Consider the following 27,473-nt stretch of genomic DNA (forward strand, 5'->3'; position numbering starts at 1 on the left):
GAGTCCACCACTAAACCATGTCCCTAAGTGCCTTACCTACATGTCTTTTAAGTACCTTCAGGGATGGTGAGTTAACCACTTCCCTGGGCAGCCTGTTCCAATGCTGGACCACCCTTTTGGTGAAGAAATTTTTCCTAATATCCAATCTAAACCTCTCCTGGTACAACTTGAGGCTCTTTCCTCTCATCCTATCACTTGTTTCTTGGGAAAAGAGACAGACACCCACCTTGCTACAACCTTTTTTCAGGTAGTTGTAAAGAGCGATAAGGTCTCCCCGGAGCCTCCTTCCTCCAGATTAAACAACCCCACTTCTCTTAGCCGCTCCTCATAAGACTTGTGCTCCAGACCCTTCACCAGCTTCATTGCCCATCTGTAGACACGCTTCAGCACCTCAATGTCTTTATAGCACTTCAGATCAGCATATAAAAATGTTTGCAATGTAAGGTTTAATTATTGGCCCTATTTGAAATTTATGACACATTTTACAAAAGTAGAATGTTTATATTGGGATACTGTAAGAACAGTTATTTTCTATAATGTACAGCTTTGCTAAATTTAGGGATGCAATCTTAAGGGAAACTGCAGTATGGTTTCCTTCATGTTAATGCTTTAAGAAATTTGTTGCAGTGGTTTTTTTCCCCTAAAAACACACCCTATGTCAAAAAAGAATTAACTATGAGATCCATGCTCTGTATTATAGATGTTAGACTATAGGATCTCATTATTCCTTCTAATTATGTAAACTTGTGAAAACAGACATTTTGCATTCTGATTATCTACAAGTGCCATGCATATAAAAAAGATATTGTGCATTTCAGCTGTAAAACAAACACAAGAAAATCCTCCTTGGATTAAATCCTGAGTTGCTGGCTTAATTTTGTATTCAGTTCTCCTTTGGGCAAGTAGCCTTGCCAGCCTGTAGATGAAATGAAGCCATCAGGAAATACAAATTTATAAATGTTTGGTATTTCTCAGATTCTGACTTTGGGAAAGTTTTGCGTAAAAAAAGGAAAGAAAAAAAGTGAATTAAAAATTCAGTGAGATCTTTGCAAGTAGACCCTTTGAAAATGTACTTAACTACATTAGGTGAACAAGCCTGACCTCTCGCATATTTAAAGCATAGAAGAACACACAAAAGCTATGTGAGAGATACGTGTTTAAGGTAGTATGATGGTCAGAAGATTGTGCTGCTGTGTGTTGGACTGCTTTGGCATACAGCTATGAACTTTCTTTAACTAAAATTTCAGGTTGTGGGTCCATGTAGCAGATGTCAAATAATCTGCATTGATCAACAGTCTGGGGAACGAAACAAAGAATTTCTGCAGTCTCTTTCTGCTGCCAGAGGTAGAAAGGTCAGTACAGTTGAAAAAGTCCAAAAAAGGTGTATAGAAAGATGTAGTGGCTTTATTGCATGCACAGTGAAATACCTGCTGAGAGAATATTCACGATTAAGTTGTTATGCTAACCATTACCATTTTTTTTTTTCAGTGAAAAGAGGGTGCACTTATAATGCAGATATGACATGGTTTATTTCCATAAAATGCTCAACACTTTTTATTCAGAAATTGACTATTAATATGCATTATTTTTTACTGTGGTTGCTTTTATTCAGTATGTACTGCTTTACAATGCGCTTATTTCGGTCTTGAAAAACACAAACTGATGCACTGATGTCATTTAAGAAGAGAAATCTGAAGAAAAATCAGAAAGTGTTTGAAATTATACACTTAGCTCGTAAGACTAAATTTTGTTCTTACTGTGAGAAACCACTTAGCATGGAAAACAGCAGATATGAATATAGTCAAAGCAGAGAGTAATTGATTAAGTAAGTGACTGGAGAGTAAGTGTGAAAAAACAGGCATTCATTTGGAGTCCTGCTTCCTAAGTTTGTATTGCTGCTTGGAATGGAGAGTGCTCAGATGATAGCTAAACAGTTCAGCGACCTAAAAGCTTCACAAATCTCCTCATACCTATTTATTTAGCTGAAAATCCTTACTCTAAATTCATTGCTTCCCATTTGTTAAGCTTCTATTGTAAAAGTTGGTTAGCCAGTCAGAGCTCAGAAGCCTCACTAATACCAGCCAAACACCAGAGACTGGGCACAGCGCAGGAGCAGAGCAATAACGAATAGGCTGAAAATCATTCACCCAAAGAATGCCCAAACAAGTTACAAATACTTTATTTGTTTAGAAAAAAAACCAATAAATTGATTTGTCTCAGTGATTCATTAAGCCAACAAAGGGCTACGCTTTCAATGAATGTTATCCTTGGTGAATAGGAGCCGCCTGATGCAGTGAGATGGGGGAGAGGTGAGCAGGCAGGGGCCAGCTGCCTAGGCACAGCTTCCAGCTGACCTGAGATGACTTAGGGTTGCACAGCAGGCTCTGGCATCCAGATCACCACAGACATGTCCCTTTTGTGAGATGAGCACCTGTCCATGGTAGGTAGCTTGAGGACAAGAATCCTCTCCAGGTGATGGTACGCCACAGCTGGAACATCTGGGACACGTCAGAGTACATTCTGGCACTTTGGGCGAAGATGCTGCCCAGGTGCTACATGGTGTGTGGTATGCGGGGGACTTTACCTACCCACACTGTGACTTGAATCCTCTGTAGAGGGAAAGCACTCTGTCAGGGACCTTCCCAAATGGCAACAAAACCTTACGTAGGACATAGATTCCTCAGGAGAGGCAGAGCATCTTCTGCATGTTTCCTGCAGCAAAGATGAGCTCCTCTTCCATTCTGATTATCTCAGCAATGCAAAGATTTTCTTGATACAAGCACTCCCAGAACCGAGTAACTCGTTCAAACAGAACTAAGGCAAAGAGAGCAATCCAGCCTCTTGAGAACAACCTGGCACCAGATAAAAGATGCATGGCAAGGTGAGGCACTGCAGAGCACAGTGCTGCTATTCACAGCGGGGGAGTGCCCTGCTTCCCTCCGCTGCGCAAGGGTATACGTGCTGCAAAGAACTGAGCCTTCAGCTTTTTTTTTTTATTTTCCCAGCCTTCAGCGCTGCTGGCAGATGGGAACTTGTCAGCATGCCAAGCTCTGCATAAGGCCAAGTCTTCTCCGTTAGCTTGACAGCTGAAAGAGGTAGTTTGAACTGGTAGTTTTGCCTGAACTTGTCTGAGAAGACCTCAGAGCCCATCCCTCCTTCAAGTCGTCCGTGGGGTGATGGTCACCAACTGGTTATCAGTGAGTGGCACCTGAGGACTACCATATCTTCAGTGTGCTAAGCAGACCTAGCAGAGGAGATTGATCCAAACCTTTCACAGTGGAGAGAAAGAAGATCAAGTTCATGTGACCGCTAAACTGCAGAGCTAATCCTTTGGTGACTCATATCTCTAGCATGCCCTTTTGTTAAGGAATCATCTAATAGACTTAATTTTCATTTTTTATTAGATTATAAGATTTTTGTCAGATTATATCAAATACAGATTCAGTGAAGGAATTTAGCAGTGTTTGTTCCCAGATGTCAATAATATGATTTGAACTACAGAAAACAGATGCAGCAAAATAAGATTTGAGCTAATTTCCCAGTACAAGGGGAACTGATATTTTTGAAAGGTTGTTGTAGTTGCTCAGTTTCCAAACGAATGGATAGCAAATCCTGAATACTTAATGAAAGAGTCAGATATCAATATTTACTATTTTGTTTTGTTTTTCCAAGAACACCAGCCTGGAAAATATATTGAACTTTATCAGACTGGTAGCCCAAATAACAGCACTGCCAATTAACTTCACTAATAAGCTAGATAGCATAAGGCTTTTAAGAGGTGCTTCAATATTTATTTCTGCAACAGTGTTTTTCTCCTGAGAACCTGGTGCTCCAAGGTGAAAGACTGAGGCTTTGCATAGAGGGATTGCAGCTGAAAGTCAGCTATTGTAATTAGCCACACAAGTAATTTGCATGTTTCCTGATAAATGTCAAGCAAGGTGCTGACGCCTAGCCAGCTACTTCTTATGAAACTTTTTATCACATTGTTTGAAATAAAACACAAACACTGCTACAAAGTGAGCTTGAGCTCTGCTGCCATCAGTTCTGAAGAAACGCTCATTAAGGATTCCTTCTGTAATTTTTGACTGAAAAGGAAAAATGAGCTCTCCTGTGACACGGCTCTCTCTGTTACTGCAGGAGACTACAAAAGACTAGGTAACTACATTAAGGAAATAGCACAAAAGATAGCCACACACTGTTTCCCATGCATCAACACCTGATGTAAAACACACATAGACAGAAAGGAGAGAACACTGAATTCTTGCCCATCTTCTGTGATTTGCCCATGCAGTTTAACGCTGACAAAAGCAGAAGCCCTGTGGGTAGATCTGCAGTAGTGCTAGAAGCTGGGACTTGCTGTCAAGGTAGCAAAGGGAATTGCATTAGCAGCCTGCCCCAGTATAAATGTATGGATAGTGGTACATCAAGGGAAATCCATTATGTTTGCACATGCCCTCATACACTAAAAAGCTTGTGGTTTTTTTTCCTGCGGGCTGTTGATCCTCCTTTATGTGCCTTGATCCTCCTTCATTGTGCCTTGGGAGAGCTTCTTTCCCTGCAAAATTAGATGGTGCCTCTGGATTGCTTACTGCAACATTAGCAAGAATAGCAAATGGCTTCTCTTATCTGATGCATCATTATCATCATTTTCATAGTAATGCAGGGCTTTACACTGTGCAATGCTTTTCATCCAACGATCTGGAACATTAGCAAACAGTGATTGAAGTAATTAATAGACTTCTGAAATAATACGGTTCTCTTTTCTCATTGGTGGCTGAACTGGAAAATGCATTTATTTAAGGAGGAGCAAAGGAAAATCAGTTCTTAGGAAAACATTCTGCTGTCCAGATATTTTCAACAGAACAAGATGGAGGGGGGGGAGGGTTGACACCAAATTAAAAGTTCCTCTTCTTTCCAGTATGAAAAATCAGCATGTTGAAAGTGAGTACTTTCACTTCCCTATTTTGTAAAGCTTTATTATTACGTTTTGGTGAATCCAGAGCTAATAAAACATCCTTATGGGTTTTTTTAAAAAAATGGCTTTATTAATTGCATCCCACTAACCTTTGCATGGGAGGCAGGACATGTTATTGTATGAATAAAATGAGCAGGCATGAATAAGTAAATTTATCTACTGGGAGAAAGCAGCTGAGAGCTATATCCAAGGGCAAAATCCAGAATTCATCTATCCAAAGCTACATTTTAGCATGCACTATCACTTACATGCTTGTTACACATCCTAGCAGAGCATTTTCCCTACCAAGTACTAGTCTGAATTAACTGATTGTTTAGGAGCTGTAGCTTGAAGGCATCTCATCTCAGCCTTTGTCAGATGTAGTGCCTCAGGTTTATATCTTAACAAAAGGAGATACTGCACCCAGGATATTTCTCTGTCAGTGAATATCTAAGCAGTGTGTATTACTGTTGATCCAGTAAATGTGCTTGAAACAACATGCAAGAATGAAAGCATTTTATAGCTCCTCCTTTAAGCGAGTGTGATGATTATCATATGATTCACTGCTGGCAAGAATAAGTACGTTCTATCTATTTCTCCCAGCAGTGAAGCATTGTGCTTTTTCCTGATCAAGAAGCTTTACATTTTTTTTGTCTCTGTGAAGTTTAAGAGTATTGGGGAGAGCCCCTACTGCCATCAGAACACCAAGAACATAAAGCCACAGAACTCACAGTCCATCACTCCCTTCCCAGTTCTTGGTGTTTTCTGGGGAGGTTATATGCAGAATGAAACGCCCTTGAAGTCAGGAAAAGGTAGCAACAGCACAGAGAGATTATGCGTCTCACTGTAATAACTCTGCAGGCTGTAATCTGTGCATCTGAAAGCCTCGTTTTTCAACAGTGAAATGTGAGAAGGGCCAATTTCTACATTTTTATCTTTCTCTTGAAACAGAGCTGAAATGACAGGGTGCACAGCTTTTGTGGTTGCTTGGTGGGGGGCAGGTTGCTGTTATCACTACTTGCTGAGTCAATATATGTAATTATTGAAAAAACAAAGAACTTTACTTAAAAAAACATATTAAATCCACTTCTGGTAATTACAAGTTAAAGAACATTCACAAAAGAGGTCAGCAATTCCAAGCAGGTATGAGTACTAAAATATGTATATCATCAGTATACCATCACCTTGAAAACTCCTGAGGTATCACCCAGTCTCAGCACTGAAAAAATACTATGAGACTTTAAATGCCAAATCAGAGTAGGGAAATACTAAGGATCAGTATTAAAATAATATTTGAGTCTCCTGAAGATAAGATGTATTTGCATATGCCTTTTCTTAAGTAATTCTGAATAAAGTGCTTTAAGAAAAAAATAATATCTTGCTACAGGTTTCATAACAATAGAAAAATTGGTAAATTAAATTCTCCACAGTGAACAAGCTGCCCAGATTTATTTTGGTCTCAGTTTAAGACAAATCAAGATGTCAGTACAGTAGATATAAATAAAAACTTCTCATGTATCAAATAAGTTCATTTACAGAGATGGGTTTTAACATTCCTTCCTGTGTGAAAAGTGGTATAGCATAGACTAATATTCATTTTACAGTATTTGGGTTTTTAAAACAACAAAATTATGTCAACTGTCATTTTTGCACTAGGGTGTAAGATGTAAATCCAAGTTATTAACCATAAGGCTGAAAAACACATCATTTGTGCCAACAGAGAAACCACAGCTTGTTAACAAGTAAGAGAAAAGCGAGAACAGAAAAATAATACTATATACTTTAATATTTCAAATGAAAGAGTTACTAACTTACCATTTTAGCATCACAGCTGATTCAACACTGTCACTGTGCTGGAGGATTGGGATCTTTCTGTGCTGTAGTTGTTCCTCAGCATTAAATACTAGAACACTGACCGTAAGGATTTACGTGTGTCCACCAGTGTTAACACCATTATGGTCACAGGTGTCCAAAAGGTGTCGTTAACAGGATAGGCCTGATCAGGCCCAGCTCATACCCCATATATATGAAATGCCATTGAGATGAAGGAATAGCAGAAGTAGCCAAAAAAACCTCTACTTGGAGGCTGGTTTCGGGGTTTTTTTGTTGTTTGTTTTTTTTTTTTAGTGTTTAGGATTACAAACGGAAGAGAAAGACCCACATTCAGAATCTGAGGCCCTGTTTGTACAGATCTGTGCTTTACAGCAGCTCTCTCACTTGGGAGTAGGTCTCAGCCTTACCTCTCACTAATTCTTCAAAGACCAGAAGCTGTTTGGTGTTACCTCATTACTGTATCTTTCTTTAATTATACAGTGCAAGAACAGGAGAAAACATACTGCCTTCATATTTAGTCTGTCAAATATACTCCCTTAAATTCAGCTAACACTTTTTTTTAATGCACTGCAATTCCTTTTACCTAGTGTATTCTTCTAAATCTACTGTAAATGTAATGCTCTCAGTTTCAGGGTCATCCATCTCAACAATGGCAGTTAATGTAATCAGGAAATGGAGAAGGAGAATTCAGGTTTTTTTGTAATGCATATCATTTGCTTATTTACTTTACACGTTTGAGTGACTGGTACATTTTGGCAGCAGCCTACCAAACCAAAATACTTTTTATTGAAATCTGTAAAAGAAAAAAGACAGGAAAAGAGGCATTGGGTTTCCAAGGTCCTCAGTTCTGATGAACAAAGACATTCTGAAGTCTACATATCAATTATCAATTTAACATGGTCTTCAGCATTCCTTTTTTTCTAACTTTACGAAATTATTTAATTAACTATTATCTAATAGTCTGGAAAAGATTATCATGAGATTGCAAATCTGTTTCTTGTGCATTTCTAAATTCTCCACTGTTGAACAACAAAACCACAGAAACACACCAGTCTCTTACTGTGACGTTTCCAGGTCACACTCATCTGTTCACAGCTACAACTGTGATGTTCAATGTGTTTAAGATCAAGACCGGACATAAAAGTGCAGCTGCTCAGATCAGGTTTTCAGTGCCTGCAAGGGTGTATGGTCAATGGGTGAAGTGGTTATTCTGTTCCTCTGTTCTTTATTACTCAGTATCACAAGGACATTTATCTAAGTATTTCTAATATTTATGTACGATGGCTTCACAGGTGGTGACAGGTAACAAGTGGTAGTCCTAATAAAACAAACTTTCTGAATATTTTCTGTAAAATATGCTAAAATATTCATAAAAACAAATGAAGGGAAATTCACAAAGGCTAGACAGAAGATGCAAGACTTTCCCTCACTTTGAACATACATGCATTCTCATGCTGCCTAGTCTTTTTTTTTTTTTTTTTTTTTTGTGATAATGGATTAACTGTATTTGCCAAGAAGCCAGAACAGTCATTAAATGACAAGACTGTGAGGGAGTGTGAATTGCATATATGATACTATGGAACTCATGATGAAATACTATGTTATTTATCCACTTACTTTAGGTATTCTTCTTGAATAGCATGGGGTTAGCTTTTGTTTACTAGTCTATTATAGTTAATTAGTTAAAAATGTTCTTAATTACATGGAGATAGCACATACCTCCTTATTCTTAAAGCAATGTTGTTTTTCTAAACGTATCTGGGTTATGAGTTCCTGTATAGATCTGGTTACTTTAACATGAGTTGCGTATCAATAAATGTTTTGCTTTTTTCAGACAAACTTTGGCATATACCTGATGAACCAGCCCTTGTGCTCATCCTTTCCAGATATTTTATCAGTTGGATCTCAAGTACTTCCAGTGCTGAAGGAGAATACAGAAATTCAGCCCCCGACATCCAGTGAAGAAAAATGTTCAGGATAGATTCAGTGGTGGAGATGAGATTTGTATGCAACTCCCGGGAAAAGTCAGTAGTCATTTATTCAAAAAAGAGTGAAAGCTTCCACTCATTTGCTTCTGGTTTAAGTCTTAATTTTCTGTTTGCTGTAAACGTTATCAGATGGCAGAACTCTTGGTAATTACAGCTCACCTACATGTTTTTGCTTGTGATTAACTTACAGCAGCCATAACTATTTTGCTCAATTGCTTCAGGATGCAACAGGTTCAATCAAGTTTTACTGGTGGATGACTCCCAAAACAAGCCCGACATTGTTGTCAGAAACCCACATCTCAATGAAGGAAAGTAAACACAACAATATACTACTTCCTTATGTTGCTTTGTTAAAACCACAATTAGGAGAGAGGATGCAGGACATGTTTTAGAAACAGTTTGGGTGGGAAGGGAACAGTGAGAGAGTGCCATGAGAGTAGCAATCCATTCAGCTTTTTAAAAATGAAACTGAATGTGATGTGTAGACAGTGTGAAAGCACTGGAGAAGATGGAACTGTTATTGGGAAATCTGTGTCTCCTTCTTCGGAAGTGGTGTGTGAGAATGACAAAAAGGCACAAAGATCAATGAAGATTCAGTATGCTGTTTGCAAAACACATTCCCCATGACGCAATTCCATCCATTTGTTCTTGACGTCTTTCTCTCATTCCCATTTGCTACTTTTCTGTTTGCTTTATTTTATGTGATGATTTCTCACACAGTTGTTTCCTTATGTATTTGTGGATGTTGACACCTTTTTTTCTAAGTAGAGATTTTTCAGATAATACAGTCATGTTTTCTATCCAAACTTTGTTTACCCTCAGTGGTCTCTAATGGCCACTTAAGGGAAGCCTTGAAAGTCTGGATGCTTCTCCATCCCAAAGAGGTCAAGGTATTCTTTTTTCATTCTCTGTGCATTTGATAATGTTCTTCTTAGAAGGCTTTTGTGTTCTTTACGCTCCTAAATATGACTCATGCTATCTGATTTCTGAGAGAAAATGTGTGAAACCTAGGACCTTGTCTGAAATATGTTATTGCGAAAATTAAAAAAATAAATAAAGCAAGGCACACAGCAAAAAAAAAAAAAAAAACAACACATGGGAAGTCAATGTAATAGACTGAACACATTGCGGCCAGGTGTTTTATGAACCCCAGCATGTATCCAGCCAGCCATAGGGCAATTTCATGATTCCAGGAAGTCCTCTTGGAAAAAGAAATTCTCCTAGACTGGCTGCTGTAATGGCATTTGGGAAGTGAAATTTTGACCCTCTTAAAAGCACCCTCAGAACTCTCATCCAACATGATTTAGGTCTTCCTTGGGGCAATTTTGGCTCAAACTGTGTGAAAGTGCTTCTGGCTGAAGTAATCCTTGAGTTGTTTGAGTATATCCCTGGAGGGGAGTAGGTGGTTTTGTGAAAGAATTTGTCAAACAGTCATTCTGAAAGGGAAGCGACTACCACAGAGTGGCATACAACTGGAAAAGAAAAGGGAAGCATATTGCCCAGTGTGTGAATCAGAACTCAAAAATGGTCTTTTTCCTTTCTCTTTTTTTTTTTCCTTCTTTTTCTTCTTTCTTTTTTTTTCTTTTTCTTTTGAAGAACTGGTTTTACTCACTTCAGCTGGAACAGACTCTTATTAGTCTCTCAGCAAAGCTTTGTAATGGAAATGAGAAGATACATTATCTATTTCTTACAACCTGCCATAAAATACATGGAAAGAGAGGCCTTTCATATGTATGTAAACTGAGGATGAGTTTTGAGAGTTGTACCTTCCACTTCAGAGCCTGAGCACTGCTCCTTCATGTCTGCTTTGAAAAGCGGGGGCTTTATCTGTTTAAAAGTTAATTATCTGATGTTGTAATGAGCAGGCTTTTTCAAACCTTGAAAAGCAGCTTCATGGTATCTAAATCTCTTAACTGTTTCACTCTTTGCCTTTCTATTATACAGAACATTGTTTTGTGGATAGAAAGCCAGCAAAGCTCTGGCAAAAGACCTGCTGTATGCTGACCTTCAGGTGATCTCTGGTGCTTTGCTCTGTCCTCTTCACCTCACCAATATGTCATTTGTTTCAAATGGCACAGAAGTTAGAAAAGGAAATTGAAAGCAAACCTCAGCAAGCTCTGTTTCACTTGTTATTGGATTAACTACAAAATAAGTCACTTTGGTACACAGTGGCTTGACAAATACCATTTGTGAATTGCTTTAATGCAACGTATGATAACTAAGGATGAGAGGATTTGAACTTTAAAAATGTCATGCTTAGTCATTTTGACCTATTATTTACAGGCAATTATACTCTCTCTCTGCTGTGTCTTAGTAATATTAGATCAAGAATAATTTTGTCATTTTACAGGAGGAAAAAAATATTTTCTCTGATGTACGAACATGCTCATTAGTATATTCCGTGCATTTCCCAGAAGGAACATCCTTGAGCTACAGTGATAGGAAATGTCACAATGCTCTAGGCTGATGGAAGAGACACAAGGAATCTTTCACCTCAACAAAGAATAGTGTTTCCCTTCTAGTAAATGGAGTGTTCTTGCCAAGGCAAATTCTTCTCAGTGCCAATACTCTGTGGAAAATCTTGAAGTAAGAAGAGTCACTTTTTAATGATGTGTGCTGTATGTTTGTAGAAAGAACATCCCTTCCATAATGTGAAAAAAATTCAAAGAAACTTGGCATAGTGCAAACCTAGGTACTGCAGGAACAAGGAGGAAACAAACACTTTGAAACACTGTATATATTACATAGAAAGATTATATGTTCTATAAGGGGTGACTTTTCAATCTTCAGAATATATAGAAAAAAGCCTGTTTCATATGAATGCAGGCTCTTTTGTCTAAGCACTCCCATTGCTGCAAAATTAAATCTTTGGACTAATTGCAGGTGTATGTTTTCCTTATATGGATAAGGAATGTACTTAATAACAGCATTTTCCATGTAGAAAGTCCTCTATATATTTGAAAACTAAGTTGATATTTCCTTACAATGAATTATTCAGATACATTCCATTTTCTGTGAGACTTAACTCCTTCCCAATTCTCAGGGCAAAAAAATGGTGATCATTATAAGCTCTAATAATAGCCAGGAAACCACAGGACAGAAATCAGCATTTTTAAGAGAAGCCTCTGAACTCTGTGTTCTCTGATATGACTAAGATATCTCAGATACACTTCATGATTTATATCCTTTGTTATGGCATCCTTCAAAATATGTTCAAAATTTTAGGTCACCCTTCTGTTAAAATCGTACATAAAGCAGAAGGAAGGACACCGTAGAAATGTGATTATTGTTCATAAATCATAGAGATTATGCTATGCGTTTCTTCTTCAGTCGTTTTTTTTTTTAACTTTCTTGGAAATGAAACCAATAAAATATATATTGTGCTTGATGTGTTTACTGGTGGTGATTGCATTCTTGACCTTTGAGCTCATGAGATGCCAAGTTCTGCTTGGAGGCATTGCCAGTCTCATGGGGTGAGTATGTGGCTCAGGACTGAAGGCATGTCTCGTTGCTGCTGGGATTCACAGGTGAGGTGTTCCTCCAGCTATTTTTGCTCATGGCCTCCATCTGTCCAGTCAGCATGCCAGTCAGTTGCACACTCAACTCAGGCCCTGCACAAAATGCGCTAATCACTGGTTTCCCTTAAAATACGTCTGGAGGCAGTCCTGTTGGAGCCATCTCTGTTACCCAAAGGTTGGAGCTCTCACAAAGGGTGTTGGAGAAAAGAAGGTTCATTTCCCTCCCCTTTTCCTGGAGGGATCCAACACCATCTTTTTCTGCTGCCTAACCATCAGTCAGTGGGCAAGACTGGGGACTTAACAGGGCTGAGGGTGTGTGGGAATCACAGGGAAGGCTTGTCCCTCCCTTCTCATGAGGTTTGCACAGAAATGGTCTGTGATTCACTGGGCCAGAGAGAGAGGGACACTGGCACAGCGAGGCAGGATCCACACGTGACTCCGAGCTACTCATCCATGCTCTTCTGGATTTATCAAGGGTGGGAGGAGAAGAAGAGCATGACTCTGTAAGCTAACTGGTAGGTCACTGCTGTGGAGGTGAAAGATGTGGGTACATCCCTGTCTCTCTGATTATACAGCTGTCATGAGGCAACTACTTAGACACAGCCCTGGAGAAGGGAAGAGAAGGCAGAGCGCTCCTCCACTCTGCTGGGCACGTGAGACTGGGCTACAGAGACTTGTCTCCTTTCCTCTGGCCACCAGCATTTAAGTACAAGGTGGAACTTCAGCAAAAATAGAGAACACCTCAAGCACGTTTCAGAACATGCCAACAGAGGAAACACAAAGTTTGAGTCCTCAAAAGCAAAAATGGAAATTAACCCATGTTTCTAACTTCTTCCTAGGTACACCAGCCACAAGGCCAAAGTGAAAAGGCAAAAATGTGGGAGGGAAAGAAAATTGGCATCTCCTACAGTCAAGGTTTAAAAGAAAGTAGTGATACACATACCTTCACTACCCAGTTTGTAATTTTTTTAGGAAAGAAAGGACATACGTATCCTCAAGGAGGCCCATAAATTGGATTCAGAGAACTCAGAGTAAGCCATCAACAGGTGCCTCTTAAGCAAGGTGCTATTTAAGAGGTGCGTCTTCCCTCCCTTTTGTGTCAACTAGCTTACTTTGCTGCTCTCTCTATGTGATGGCAGTTGCAGGTCCCTTCCAGTGGAAAAGGAAATAGGCAGGGTGCCCTGCATAAGGAGTGAAGTGACTCACTTGGGACTGTGAACAGGGAGAGATGTTAGAGGCATTTTACTTGGACCACCCTTGAGCATGACTGCCATGTGCAGAGGTACATCAGAAACCTCTGTGCAATAATCCCAGAACTATGTGTCACAGAACAAGTTAGTAATATTTTTGCAGGCACTGGGAAGTCATCCTGGAAGGGTGATATTCAAGAATTGTGCTGTTGGGGAACAGACCATGGCAAAGGTAGGATGGGGAAAGGGGACAAACAAAAAGAATGCATGTTGTAGCATTTGCCAGTGAAAACTGCTGAGGGGCTTCTCAAATACCCACAAAGTAAGATGAAATGGAATAAATCAGGGAATTTATTTTAGCATACAGCAGTTTCATCGCAAATTTGGAATTACATTGATCTTAAATGAAGACCCTTTTGCCATGCATGGCTCACGCATAGCCTATAATCAGGTGCATTTCTGTGTTAAACCCAGTTTCTTCTGTTAACCCATCTATTTCAGACTTGCAACCAAAACTTGTCAACACACTGCAAATCTGGACGTCAACATCAGTTTCTCCTAGATGACAAGTATATTCCATCTTTGAGCCCGCTAATGTTTATTGCTGCTTTTTCAGAGGTCCCGTCCAGATTAAAGTACTCTGGCCAGGTTTGTTAATGCAGACATGATTTTTTAGTCCAGAAGTGAAATCAGCTTTTGGTTTCTGAAAGGGCTATTTTTCATGAGGCTGTGTTTGAAAAGCCAACCATGATCTAATCTCAAGTCTGTTGTTTTCTGGTACTTGCAACAGATTAATCAGATAAAGCTGTTGAAAAGTTTGTGAGTTATTTCCTGAAGCAAAACAAAACTAGAAGACTACTGAAGGTCCTGCAATGCTGAACCCATTTTTTCACTTCTACAAATGGAGAAAAACCTCTGAGGTATCCATCATTCATGGATGTAATTCCTAGTGAGTCATGTATTCAATATTTGTAATTTCACTGGCCTAGCCAAATGCTTTGGACTGTTGATTACCCTCAGAGCCTTTGTATTTACCGTCATATTCAAAAAGTTTCTTCCAGCAAACCCTTCAATGCAGAAATGACATCGAATTTCTCTTATGTTAAATCACAGAATCACAGAGTGGTGGGCGTTAGAAGGGATGATCTCTGGAGATCACCTAGTCCAACCCCCTGCTAAAGCAGGTTCACCCAGAGCAGGTTGCACAGTCACATCCAGGTGGGTTTAGAATGTCTCCAGAGAAGGAGACTCTGCGACCTCCCTGGGCAGCCTGTTCCAGTGCTCTGTCACCCTCAGAGTAGAGAAGTTTTCCCTCATGTTCAGGTGGCGCTGCCTGTGCTGCAGTTTGTGCCCGTTGCCCCTTGTCCTGTCACTGGGCACCACTGAAGAGGGCCTGGCCCCATCCTCTTGGCACTTGCCCTTGTGAAATTTGTAAGCATTGATAAGATCCCCTCTCAGTCTTCTCTTCTCCAGGCTAAACAGGCCCAGCTCTCTCAGCCTTTCCTCATCAGGGAGATGTTCCAGCCCCCTCATCACCTGCATGGCCCTCCACTGGACCCTCTCCAGCAGTTCCCTGTCCCTCTGGAACTGGGGAGCCCAGAACTGGACACAGCACCCCAGATGTGGCCTCACCAGGGCAGAGGAAAGGGGGAAGATAACCTCCCTTGACCTGCTGGCCACCCTCCTCCTAATGCCCCCCAGGATCCCATTGGCCGCCTTGGCCCCAGGAGCACCCTGCTGGCTCATGGGCACCTTGCTGTCCTCCAGCACTCCCAGGTCCTTCTCCGCAGAGCTGCCTTCCAGCCGGTCAGCCCCGGCCTGTGCTGGTGCGTGGGGTTGTTCCTCCCCAGGTGCAGGACCCTGCACTTGCCTTTGTTGAACTTCATCAGGTTCCTCTCTGCCCAGCTCTCCAGCCTGCCCAGGTCTGGCTGAATGGCAGCGCAGCCTGCTGGTGCGTCAGCCGCTCCTCCCAGTTCTGCATCATCAGCAAACTTGCCGAGGGTACGCTTGTCCCTTCATCCAGGTCATTGATGAAGAGGTTGAACAGGACTGGACAGTGCTGACCCCCGGGGAACACCACCAGCCAAGCTCTGTGGGGCTGATCAGAGCCCTCTGAGCTCTGCCATCAGCCAGGTCTTGATCCACCTCACTGCCCGCTCACCTGACCCACACTGCCTGAGCTGGCCCATGGGGATGTTGTGGGAGACAGTGTCAAAAGCCTTGCTGAGGTCAAGGTAGACAACAAATGTATCTTTATTCTGTTTTAAGGCAAAAGAATGCAAGATTTCTGTGTTTGATTTGCTATCCAAAGTCAACGTAATGATTTAATATAATGAAAAGAGAAGGTCCTTGTCTGAGTTACTTTATCTGTCAGTTAGTGCTTATAAAAAGCTGCAGTGTTCCTCGGTAATGTCTAGTCAATTAGAACAAAACCCCAAGCTACAGGAGCTGGGCACAGCTTGCAAACACTTGTCTAGGAATGTTTGCATCTACTTATGTATATATTCAAGCACAAAAAGTCTGAATAGTCTAAACTATCTTAATTTTAGTCTTGGAAAATACTCAGAAAAAAGCATGCACAGTTTTTGTGAGGGAGCACGGGTTGTGGCACCTCGTCTTCTGTATCAGACCCACCACAGTACCCCTAACCCCCAAACAGCTGCTGCCCCTGCAAACAAAATGAGTCCTCAGACATGTGAAAGTGCAGGGTAAAGTTTTGTAAATGCAGTTTCGTACCCTGTCTTTTACCAGCTTACAGCTGAACTCTGAGCAGCTCCCCAGGGCCAGAGGCCCATGTCCCTCTCCAGACACTGTGTCACTTGGCTCCACTCTGTCCCACTCCAAATTTGTCCCAGGGACACTGTTGGAAAACTGCTGGCCTGTGCTGTAGTGTGCAAGTTCTATGTTGAGGCCAGAACAATTAAAAGCCGACAGACTTTGCTGATTTCGCTTGCTAAGCTCTGAGGACTTTTCATTAACTAGTTGTGCACAGCTTTATCCGGGAGAAGTGCTTTGTCACGTTCTCATGCAATTTTATGTCATCTTGTGCTGGCATCATGGACTCATTTGGTATTCATTCAAGCTGCATGCCTGTCCCGCTGGCACACCATGGTAATTTGGAGCTATTTACGTGCCAAGGGAAGAATATGTCAAGGAAGAGAGAACCTAACGTTTCATTGAATGGGTAACCTGAAAAAATTTGTTAAAAATAATTCAAGCAAGATTGAGAGCTGTGTGTATCAGAGGCATACATGAAACATTATGAAAAATGCAAGTGAATTCCTACCAGACCTTTTTTCTCAGTGCAAAACCAATATAAGACAGCAATCATGTATTTAAGAAGCTAAGGCATAATGTATTTAAGAAGCTATATATGATCTAAATGACATTTTCAGGTATTGAAATTAGCATATTTATCTGCATTTACGTTAAATATTCTGCCTCAAATAAGAACATTTGTGCTGGAAGGGTCATTCTACCCCCTGTTGTACTTCTAATTTTGTCCATCAGCCCCAAAATACTGATGGGCAAAATATTTTTAAAAGTCATAATTCCCATTTTGTGAAAGGAATTTAGCTTTGAAAAAGCCTAAACAAGACACAGCTTTCTGAGTTGAAAGACTGCAAGTTAGCTGTACAGTGATATTACAGCCACTTGGAATACGGGCTGGGATGTGATGTTTGTCAAAGAGAAGAAAATCCAGAGTTAGAGGGGAGGGATACAGTCAGGCATCACGTTATGTGTGGAGAGGAATGCTTGCTAGAAGACAACTCCCTTAAGATATGCACACATATCTCTCATAAACTGCCCACATTAGGAAATTTTCTTAAGTATGTGGTGTTATTTTTCTGAAGTGATTAAGTTTTTATTTTATCTGGTGATAAGCTTTATGCTACAAGGTACAGGTAGAGATTGAAAGGCAAAGTAGTATCAGATGGCAAGTGCCGGAACACAGTGAAATAATGAATTATTTTTTTTTTAATGAAATAATGGAATACTTTTGCTGTCTGCAGTATTCTCTATAGCCAAAAAAACATCCAAATTCAGTTTAGAAAGAACATGAAAATAAAAATAAAAGTGAATAATGAAACTAAATAAAATTATCTAAGCCTTCTAGAATGCATTAATATAAATAAAAGCAATTTCTAGGTTTGTGGAGCTCCACACCATAGTTCTTCCTATCAATTCTTATTATTGCAGCCCACTAACTGCCAGCTCCTGGATAGAAGCCACTGAAATCATGTTGTTGTCAGCTTATCCTTGAAAAAGAGACTCATGATGGATATGGACATGGTGATAAAACTACTAATCAAAGTAGTTACATGATAAAGTAAACCTTGAAATCATGGACCTTAAAATCATATCTGGATGCAGAATTCAGAGAGGGAGGGCTAACAGGGGACACAATTTTGCTCAGAAAGAGGAAACTTCTGACCTCAGTCTTGCAATGAAAAGCTGAAAAGCTTTCCAGCTATAGCAAGACTTACTGAATCAGAAATATCATGATTTTTGACCTCTTGATGCTGGCATTATTTTGATACACACTCAGCTCTTCTTAACCTGCATTTTCTGTGGAGGTAATAACTGCAGCTGTCAGAAAGAGGTTGGATGATCATGAATGGCAGAGGAGATGAAACCTCTTAAGAAGCTGTCAGTAGAACACGAGACACTGACTCCCTGGTGCCCTTAGGGTAATAGGAGCCATGAGCCCAGGAATCCAGCTGGAAATGCAGCTACAAATTCATGAATGGACTTGGGAAATGCTACCTTAAAAATGAGCTCTCCCCTCTAACTTTCAGTTATTTCTCATTTCTATTTAAAAATAAAGCTGCATGAACACCAGCGTCATCAGACTACAACTATGTGGACTTCACTGTGATTCCTTTTTCATTATAAATGAGTTGTTTTCCCAGTTAATCAGCCAAAAAGTACATCGCAATGTAATAGCAACCTCGTAAGATTAAATAAAATAGTATGATAGACACATGAATTCATTCATATGAAATTTTGTTTTCAGTGCTAATAATGTTCACTAATTTCAAGTTATCCCCTTGATTATTGGTATGTCAGTATCAGGGTAACTGTCTTTGAAAGAACTTCTGAAGGTCCCCTAGTTCATCATGCTGCTCCAAGCTTTAGGACTAGATCAGGTTTCTCAGGGCTGTATCCAGTCAGCTTTTGAGTATCTCCAACTTCATTGCTGGACAACCTCTTCCTGTGCTTTTCCACCACCCTGGTGAAGAAATGTTTCTTTAGATCCTCTCAGAAATTCAGCTGCTGACTGTTGCCTCTTATCCTTTCACTGTGCACCTTTGAGAAGACTCTGGTCTTCTCTCTACACCCCACCAGCAGGTAGTTGTACACCCTGCCCTTAGCTTTCTCTTCTCTAGGCTGAAGAAACCTGCTCCCTCAGTCTCTCCTCATACAACTTGTGCTGCAGTCCTCAAACCTCCCTCTCCAGTGAGAAGCACAATGAGTGACTTCAAATATCCTTTGCTGAATGCTGGAAGACTGAAACCAGAGAACCCAGCAAATGTCCCCCTGATCTACAGGGCTGAACAACATCTCCAGCTGCTGTTGTGGTGAATGAGTGAGAGGGGTCATGCAGTTCACGCAGGTACCATCTCTCTGGCAAGCTGGGTCAAAATGATGCATTATTATAACAATGGATCCATCAGTTCAGAGACTTGGCTGTGACACATCCACTTTTGCTCCTCAAAGACTGGCTCTGAATTTAGTTTTAAATGAAACCTTACACTGTGATCAGGGTATAAGTCTATTACTATTGACTTACTGACTGATTCCCTTTTTGACTCCATCAAGGAAAAGTTTGGTTTTCTAGTTTCAGGAATGAGGGGCGTGTTTAATACATTCTTTGCAAAGCTGGAATGTGGTTGAAATCTTAGTAGAGTGAGTCAGCAGCAGCATTAAACTCCTCTCTGCTGGGTAAACTCCTGTCTCCTCTAGAAGGCTGGAGGTAATAGTATTTGTTTCCCTCAGTAGGGTCTAAATGGATCTTCACAATAATCAGACAGCTGCTGTGTGACTGAAGCATTTCCATTTCTGTATGCCCAGTTTTGGACACTTAACAAATTTGATTTTCTAGAAGTATGAGCTGAACACTCAGCAAAAATCGGGTTGCTTGAGCAGTTTAACAATCAAGTATCTGTGCAGCCCAGGTAATTCTGAAAGTTTAGGCAAAGATGTACCATTTCCTAATTTACTAAATTAACTGCATCTGACAGCAGTTAATCAGCTTTTTCATTGCCAGCAGGCAAAAGGAAGTTGACAGCTATTGACAACTGTATCTTTGTGTTTCTCCCTTTAGCATATAGAATGCAAAAAGTGGGAATCATACAGTATAGGTCAATGAGATTTTCAGGAAATCACAGGAACGAAGTAAGGGCTGAACCACTGAGCAGCCTCATTTTTCTTTCTGTTAAATACTGGCATGGGACCTGGCATGCTTATTTGTCCCCATGCAACTCATGTATAAAAACCATAATCACATGGGAGCAGAGAATCCTCCCTCAGTATCATTCTGAAATCCCTGTGCTCGGGTGATGAAAAACCTACATGAATGCCAAGGTGATGAAGAACCACAATTGGTAGGATGGTTTTATTGGGAAGAGGTTGTACAGCCAAAAATCTTTGTCTGCCGAGACCACAAAGCTTAAAATAATTTCTAACTTTTGTTGTTGCTGTTGTTGTTGTTGTTGTTGTTGTTGTTGTTGTTGTTGTTGCTGTGAAGTATTACAAGGGATAGGCTAATGTCACTAGCATAGCAGCTGACTGAATTTGAAAATACAGTAGGGTATCTGTGCAGCCAAGTCTTTTATGACCGGACAGAGGTTGTTAGTAAGTCAGTCAACATTTCTTGCTTTTGTGGGCTGTTCTTCCCTTTGACGTGATATCCTCATATACATATTATCTAGCTGAACTACAGAGCTGCACAAAGCTCAGCTCTTCCAGCAGATGACTTGGAAGTTTCCCAAGAATTCAATATTTGCAGTGAAATGCAATTGATCTTAAGGATAACATGAGCCCAGTATATTAGAGGATAGCAAAACGGAGGGAGGAGAGTCCTTGAGAGGTTATCACATCAGTTCCTCAGCCCTAGGCCAGTGAACAACTCCTGATAGGTGATGAAGGGATCAAAAAGGACCCCTAATTCTAGTATTATTCAGCCTCAGCCTGTTGCAGTGTAGGGGAGGGCTGGACAGGGTGCCCAGACAGAGCTGATCCAGATCCCTGGGGCCAGGCAGGGATAGTGGGGTTCCCTGGGAGGCTGCTTAGGGCAGTTGAGGCATATCGGTGCCACCAAGGCCTGAACCTAGGGAGAACTGCTCTTTAAAACACATAGCTTGCTCTGTGTGACAGTCAGAATAATTTTCCGTCTGGGCAGGAAAGCAGCTACTACTTTGGTTCAGGACCAAAGCACTTGGTCTGCTTCTGCAGGGTGCCACGGTCAGTCAGTTCCACTGCTTTTCTCCCTGTGTTCTTCTGTCTGCCAAGTAACTGATGTGAGCCAAGGGGCAAGGCAATTCCTCCTTCCTTGCTCTTTCAATGAACAGCTGAACTTGGAAACTTTTTTTATCCATGGGCTGGCACAGGCTGACACAGCCGTGCACACAGAATGTTGTGTATGTTGTGTTTAGAGGGTTATACACATGTGGGTTAATGTGCAAGGGGCAGCTCTTGATGAAAAGGTTCTGCCGGTCTGGTCAACTACATCTTACAATCACCATCAAGCCACCAGAGATCTGAGAGATTTTTATTACCATGTTCCCTGTACTTGTAATTTCTCAGATGAAGGCTGTGTATGGCTCACCCTTTATCAACAGAGCTTTAGCTATTCTTAAATTTTGAAAGTGGAATATAAAACTGAAAGTTCTTGTCAAACAGATGTTTACCACCACTGACTGACACTCCTGCAAGAGATACTGCCACTTGAAGGGGATCAATTAGTGCGTTTCTCTTTCTTTCATCATAAATCTCAGTAGAGCAGGAAATAGTGTGAAACTTGAAAGAAAGATAAATGAGTCTCATTAAGAGGAGTGAGGTATGATTAAACAATAGGGTACAGCAGGGTGGGTAACCCATCAGGCCACCACTGAACTGGGGATGCCTCATCTAATTGTTGCCAGCTTCCCAGCCCAAAGGAGTGGTAATTCAGAAGTTAAACATCGGTCCTGAGGTACTCTACCACAGTGCTAAAAATTACGGTTCAGAGGATTAACCACACTGATCTCTAAATATTAACTCAGAAGAATCCCTGAACTGATGAGCTTGTAATTAGCCTGAGGCATGACAGCTCACCATCGGTCGCATGCGCCCCTGGTGTAAGCTGGTAGCACCTCACTGACTTCTACCCAGACGTGACTTTACTGATACCAGTGTGCCCATGAAAAGGCAAAACCACAGCGAACATTTTCCTGCTTTTAATTTCTGTAAATGGCAAAATACTTTTGATTTCAAAAGAAGCAGGACAGAGCTATTTGCCTAATTATACTAAGTCCTTCCTACCAAATGTAATGGAAATTAATGTGAAGTTCTGTTTACTGTTTTACCCTGCTGTGCCTGAAGCTGGAAGGAGATACTACTTTCCATCCAATGAAATGAAAGTGGTACTCACTCTTGTCATAATCTCTTCGAAGCATCTGCGCTTGAGGCAGAAGCTAAGGTCTGAAATTGAGGCATTTGAACAGTGTCAATGACCTTGTGCCTAGCGCTGTGCCTAGACAAATAATTGCACCACCGCACTGTATGCTGGTGCTTACCTAAAGTGCTCTTACACAAGAAAAAATAGCTGGGACCCGCTTTGCATGTTTGACGAGAGTGAGTGGCACAGCAACCTCAACTGGATTGCACCCAGGCAGGGCAGCTTGCTTTTACCTGAAGAGCAGCAGAGCTGATTTTCCTTGGCCCTGCTGCCTGGATGCATTCATACCTGCTGACCATGGTCACCTTCCTCCCACTCCCCGCCACACACACTGCTGCGCGGTTGGAAATGCCATCAGCTTTACCAAGCAAGTGGGCCATGTGCAGCTGCTCTGACTCCTGCTGCAGAGGCATGTCCTACCCAGGGGCTGCAACGTGCCTGTGAGATTTTACCGGACCACAGCTGTACCATCTTTACCCTTGCTTTATCAGCTGCATTTTCATTTTCCAGGCAGTATAGCCTGGATCCCTTTCTATTCCTATGCTCGTGGTTGAAGCAATTGCCCCATAACCTGCTGTTTCATCTACAGTTCTGATTTGCTAACCTCTGCCCTTTCCACCCACATATGGAGTCTTGTCAAAGTCTCCAGGGCTGATACCTGCAGCTCAGTCAGCTTGCAGCTCCTCTTGGAGGTGAGTAGGATGCTAGGGCTGGCAAGAGACGGCAGCAAGCCCCACGGGGAGTGTGCTGGGCTGTGCAGGTGGGCACTTCACAGCCCTGTTCTCCACAGATAACATGTTTTAGAGGATAGGTTACTCAGAGCTGAAGTCTTAGTAGTTAAAGATCTTGGCTAAGATCACATAAAGTCCATGTGCCTTAGGACCCATCCTGTTACAGATCTGGCTCTGAGGGCTGCTTATGTAGGTTTTTTTTTCTCTGCTGTTTGAGATAAAAAACCACACACAGGTGATGGGACTTAAAGATTTCTGTGTATCTACTGGTTAATGAGGCAGGGTGTTATTGTCCTTTGACCTTCTCCATGGTGTAAAGACTCTGTCTTTCTGAGGAGAGCAGAGGATGAAGTCCTGGAAAAGGGAGAGGCTGATATTTCAGTCCCTTGAAGCAGATAAGGGAACTGAGCCCCCGGCTTTCATATTGTGTGTCAGTATTGGGAGTGGCAAGCTCTGCAAAAGAGGAGCTGCTCATGTCTCTGGTCTGGGAAACATCCACAGGGCTCCACTGGACCATGTGATAACTCAGGTTTGCCAGGGCTTCAGGGGGAGAATCTTGTCCATCCTCCAGACTCCACCTCACCCAAAGGTCGGGGCAGAGATTCACCCCTTGGCTGTCCCTTCTCATTATTGCACAGAAAAGGGTAGGAAGGGGACATCACCATTGAGTATTGCGGGGAGGGGGGCACGGCAAGATGGGGCAGGGGTCCTTTTACAGGATGCAAAGATGGAGAAGCTGGATGGCAAAAATTCAAACTGAAGGCAGGTCTCCCTACCATTTTGTTTAAATCTCTGCAGTAGCTGGGTAGTTACAGTCAATACCAAAATGCATCGCTTGCTTTTGTTGGCTTGCTCATGCTTACACGAGTAACTGCAAGAACAGATTGAGTAGAAAGAAAAATGGATTTCTGTACAGTTCCTCTAGATGGCAAACTTTATCTGTTCTATTTATCTTATCTATTCAACAGCAAGTATGTTCAGGCTCAGTCATACTGGGGAAAACATCCTACACTACTGAGACCATTCAGTCAGTTCTGGAATACCGATTCCTGAAGTCCTAAGCAAGCTGCTGTAGGGCAAGAAAACTGTGGATGATGCATCAGGTCTTTGAGAAATGCATTTATCGGTGGAATATGATTTGGAAAGTACGATAATGAAATTTTGTTTGAAAGATGACGTATTTTGCAAGCCTCCTTACTGCACCTAATGATGAAGGTGGTGTCCACTTTACTCCCAGAGGCATTTTGCTGGGCTGAATGTGAGGGAAGTCTCTCTCTCTGCCCCAACTGTTTTTTAACTGTTGGACTCAATAATCTTAAGGGTCTTTTCCAGCTTAATGATTCTAGGTATTAACACTGATCATTACTTTCATTGTTGCTAAGCCAGTGAGGAACAAGTGTAAGGAATCTGAAACAGAATGAGGAAATCAATAAAATTGCCCTGAGAGCTGATCCTGGTCTAACTCCTGTGTAATTAGTAATGGCCAGTGGACTTCCTGGCATAAAATTGCCATAAGATGTCTGGTCTTGCATGCATCCAATATTTAAATCTTAGAGAATAATGATAGTAAAGATCAGCTATTTTGCATCCTAGATAGTCTTTTGAACACCTATAAAGTAAGCGTGATGGTAGCATTTGGCACAGAATTGTATTGCAGACTTTATGGTATTAAGTGATTTACAGGGAAGCAAGATGGCAAAGAATCAAGCCCATATCTCTCTCTGGAAATCATAATACAGTCCCAGCCCTTACACTTCATGCAACAGAAACTGAGCTTCCAAAACCACTCTTGGTATTTATGAAAACCCCATTCTAGCAATGTGTCACTGGTGTAACGGGGCTTTGTGTGACAGTAGTTGTCATTCTGTGTATTCTGCGGACAAAGGAAGCAATGTGTGCAAAGGCTGATGCTTGTGTCCAGCGCTCTGTTGTTTGCAGTGTTTCTGTGTGCAGCTTGCTGAGCCCCCATCTGTGTTCCTTTGCCTGCATGAAACAGTTGGTGAACTCCTTCAGTGAGATATCACTTAATTCATTTCCCAGGTGACACTGTATATGGCATTTTGCTCAGGTGTGACAAATGGAATGTTTCATCAATTTTCTTGGGAGATTTTGCTATGGCCTTAATGATCTATTTGAATTTTAATGTTCAGTTTAAGGTTGTCCTGTCTTAGTTTCAACGCATTAGTTATTACTACATCCCTCAACTTCCATTTTATTTCCCTTCACTCTTCAAGTTGTGCACCCTGTCATGCCTCTGACCAGACTGTAAGGGTTGCAGACTATGAATTTTTATTTGTTCTCTAGAATTTCTGAGCAATCTTTAAGTGCTATACAAATACATAACAATCCTAGTCGTACTGCTTGCACTGCCTTAAGTGATTTCACTCTCTATTCACCTTTTCACCTTCCAAATAGTCTTGTCCCAGAAATTGCCTGTAGCTTACCCAAGCTCTCTTAATTTTCCTCAAATTGGTCTTCCCAGCCTGGAAATCACTGCTGCTATCACTTGACCTCCCTCTGACTCAGGATTCGCTTTCTAGCAGAGGGATGCCCAGGCCTCTGTGCAGTTTTGCTGATCACAGCTCAGCCGAGTCACCTCGAGAGAGCTTCTCATCTCACCTCTCTGATGAGATGCCTCTTCAGCTGGTTTCCTTCCGCTGCCACATTGCATCGCACACTCATCATCCTGGCAGCGCCTCTTCTTGCCTTGAGCTCCCTGCCTTTCACTTCCCTGGTGACTATGCCTGCCCTAGATAATGAAGTAGTTTGTGCCTGGTTCTTGCATAACTATTCCAGTCAGGGCACCAAGAGACCTGTTTTTTTGATCTCCTCTGCTTAGGGTCACCATGCACCTCTGAGCACTTTGTAACCAGACATCAACCTGCCCCCAAATTAGCAGAGGAAGTGCATTAACCTTGTTCCTCCTGCTTTTACTGAATCAGAGGGTCAACTGATAATGAACAGGAGAATATGCCATGACTTTACATGCTAATACATAAAATGCATGACAATATAATTTTGGCCATCACTATCAATAAACATGACTCAATTCTTGTGCTGTTCAGAACAACTTTTCCCCTTATTTTGACAAGTAAGATATAATAACTTAACCTGGCTTGTTCCGAGCCAACAGACTTCCTTTCCTCTTAATTTTCCCCCAGTCTTACTGCTGAAGGAGAAAAAAAATAAAAAATAAATAAAAAAAAAAGACTAACTGGCTCTGCTTATAAGCAAGGACACGCAAGCATGACCCAGTGCACGTGGTGCCCTGAGAAGCATTCTCCTTCCTCCCTGAGGCAATGGCACAGAACAGCCTCCTAGAAGGTCCATAGATCATCAGCCTTCCCTTTCCCTATTGCATCTGATTTCATATCCTTTCATATATTTAGTATATCCCTTTAAGCTGACACGGGGTGGTGGGAATCCCTGCCCTCTAGCTCTCAGCTCCTCAGTGTGACTGACAAATGACATGCTGACCCCTCAGGTGTTAGGTGGAGATGTGCTATGTGACCAAATCTTCCACAAGTCCCTGCAATATGCTCTTATGCAAGGTGGCCTTGGTCTTACCTCGCGGTAGAGAGGAATAATCAACATCTGAACTGCCCATTTTCACACAGCAGGTGTTTCTTTCACCCTAATTAAAAGATGCCCCTGGCTGATAGATAGATACACACAGACCTTCTCTTTCAGGGTCAGAGTGTCCCAAAGCATCCAGATAAATGCCAGAAAATCTTTTGGAAATATGTGTGTGTCACTGCTGAGAAAAATGGTGGTGTTATTGACTCTTATGCTGAATAAGCAGTGAAGGAAACAGTGGCCTCTGACAATGTGTCAGCTAGGGGATTTGAGAAGAGGATGTATTTCCTCACAGATTTGTATGTGAAATATGCTGTGGTTGCTGTGTGTTGCAGCCAAGCGTTACTCAAGTTTAGGCTCTCCTTTTCTTTTATTTTTTAATACTGGTACTTTGGATATATGTGCAATCATCCATGCCCCCAGTTTTTAGGGACTTTTATTTCTGCTCTTCTTCACACTATTCAGAAGTGGTGATGCTTGAATATTTATATTCCTTGTATTTTTACAGCACCTTCAAGTAAGGATCAATGGAAAGACCCCAAAGAAATTATTTTTGGTCTGTTTTTCTAGTCCCAAAGGAGCAGGTCATGCAAACTACACACACCTCTAAATTCTTTGCCTCAGGCTATTCCCCTGGGCTGGAGTAGACCTAGAGGGCAGGATCTCTCATGAGGAGCTGAGTGCACAGAGGCTATATTATCCTTTTGTGGGGTGCATGAGCACTTGCATAGGTAAGTTTTTCTGCCCAATATGAAGAGGGAGGAATGAAATGGGAGGGCAAGTTACAACCTCCCTTCATATATTGGGCAATGAGTCTGTGACAAATTTGGCTCTTGTTTTAATCTCCCTTGCATTGCTCTAACAGAGGCGCAGTTGAATGAGTAAAATCCAAGCTCATGTTCTGCTGTCGGCTTCATTAAATGTGCAGTAGTGTGGAGGTTTACAGTTCTTCATGAGTTGAGTTCATCAGCACCTTTTTTAATGAGATATATTTTAACAGCATTATAAAAATGCATGTGTG

At 41.4% G+C, this 27,473-nt stretch overlaps 1 protein-coding gene across 1 annotated transcript in view; it reads left to right on the forward strand.

Moving 5' to 3' along the window:
- MOCOS (molybdenum cofactor sulfurase) overlaps positions 1-12,163 on the forward strand; it is a 231,078-nt gene extending 218,915 nt beyond the window's left edge. Inside the window, exons 14-15 of the mRNA XM_056332017.1 lie at positions 1,248-1,352; positions 8,622-12,163. Of these exons, the coding sequence (XP_056187992.1) occupies positions 1,248-1,352; positions 8,622-8,768 (252 nt within the window). The 3' untranslated portion in view covers positions 8,769-12,163. The remainder of the gene's footprint in view (positions 1-1,247; positions 1,353-8,621) is intronic.
- The last annotated feature ends 15,310 nt before the right edge of the window (positions 12,164-27,473 follow it).

Source organism: Falco biarmicus, chromosome 3 (assembly GCF_023638135.1).
Source record: "Falco biarmicus isolate bFalBia1 chromosome 3, bFalBia1.pri, whole genome shotgun sequence".
NCBI lineage: Eukaryota > Metazoa > Chordata > Aves > Falconiformes > Falconidae > Falco > Falco biarmicus.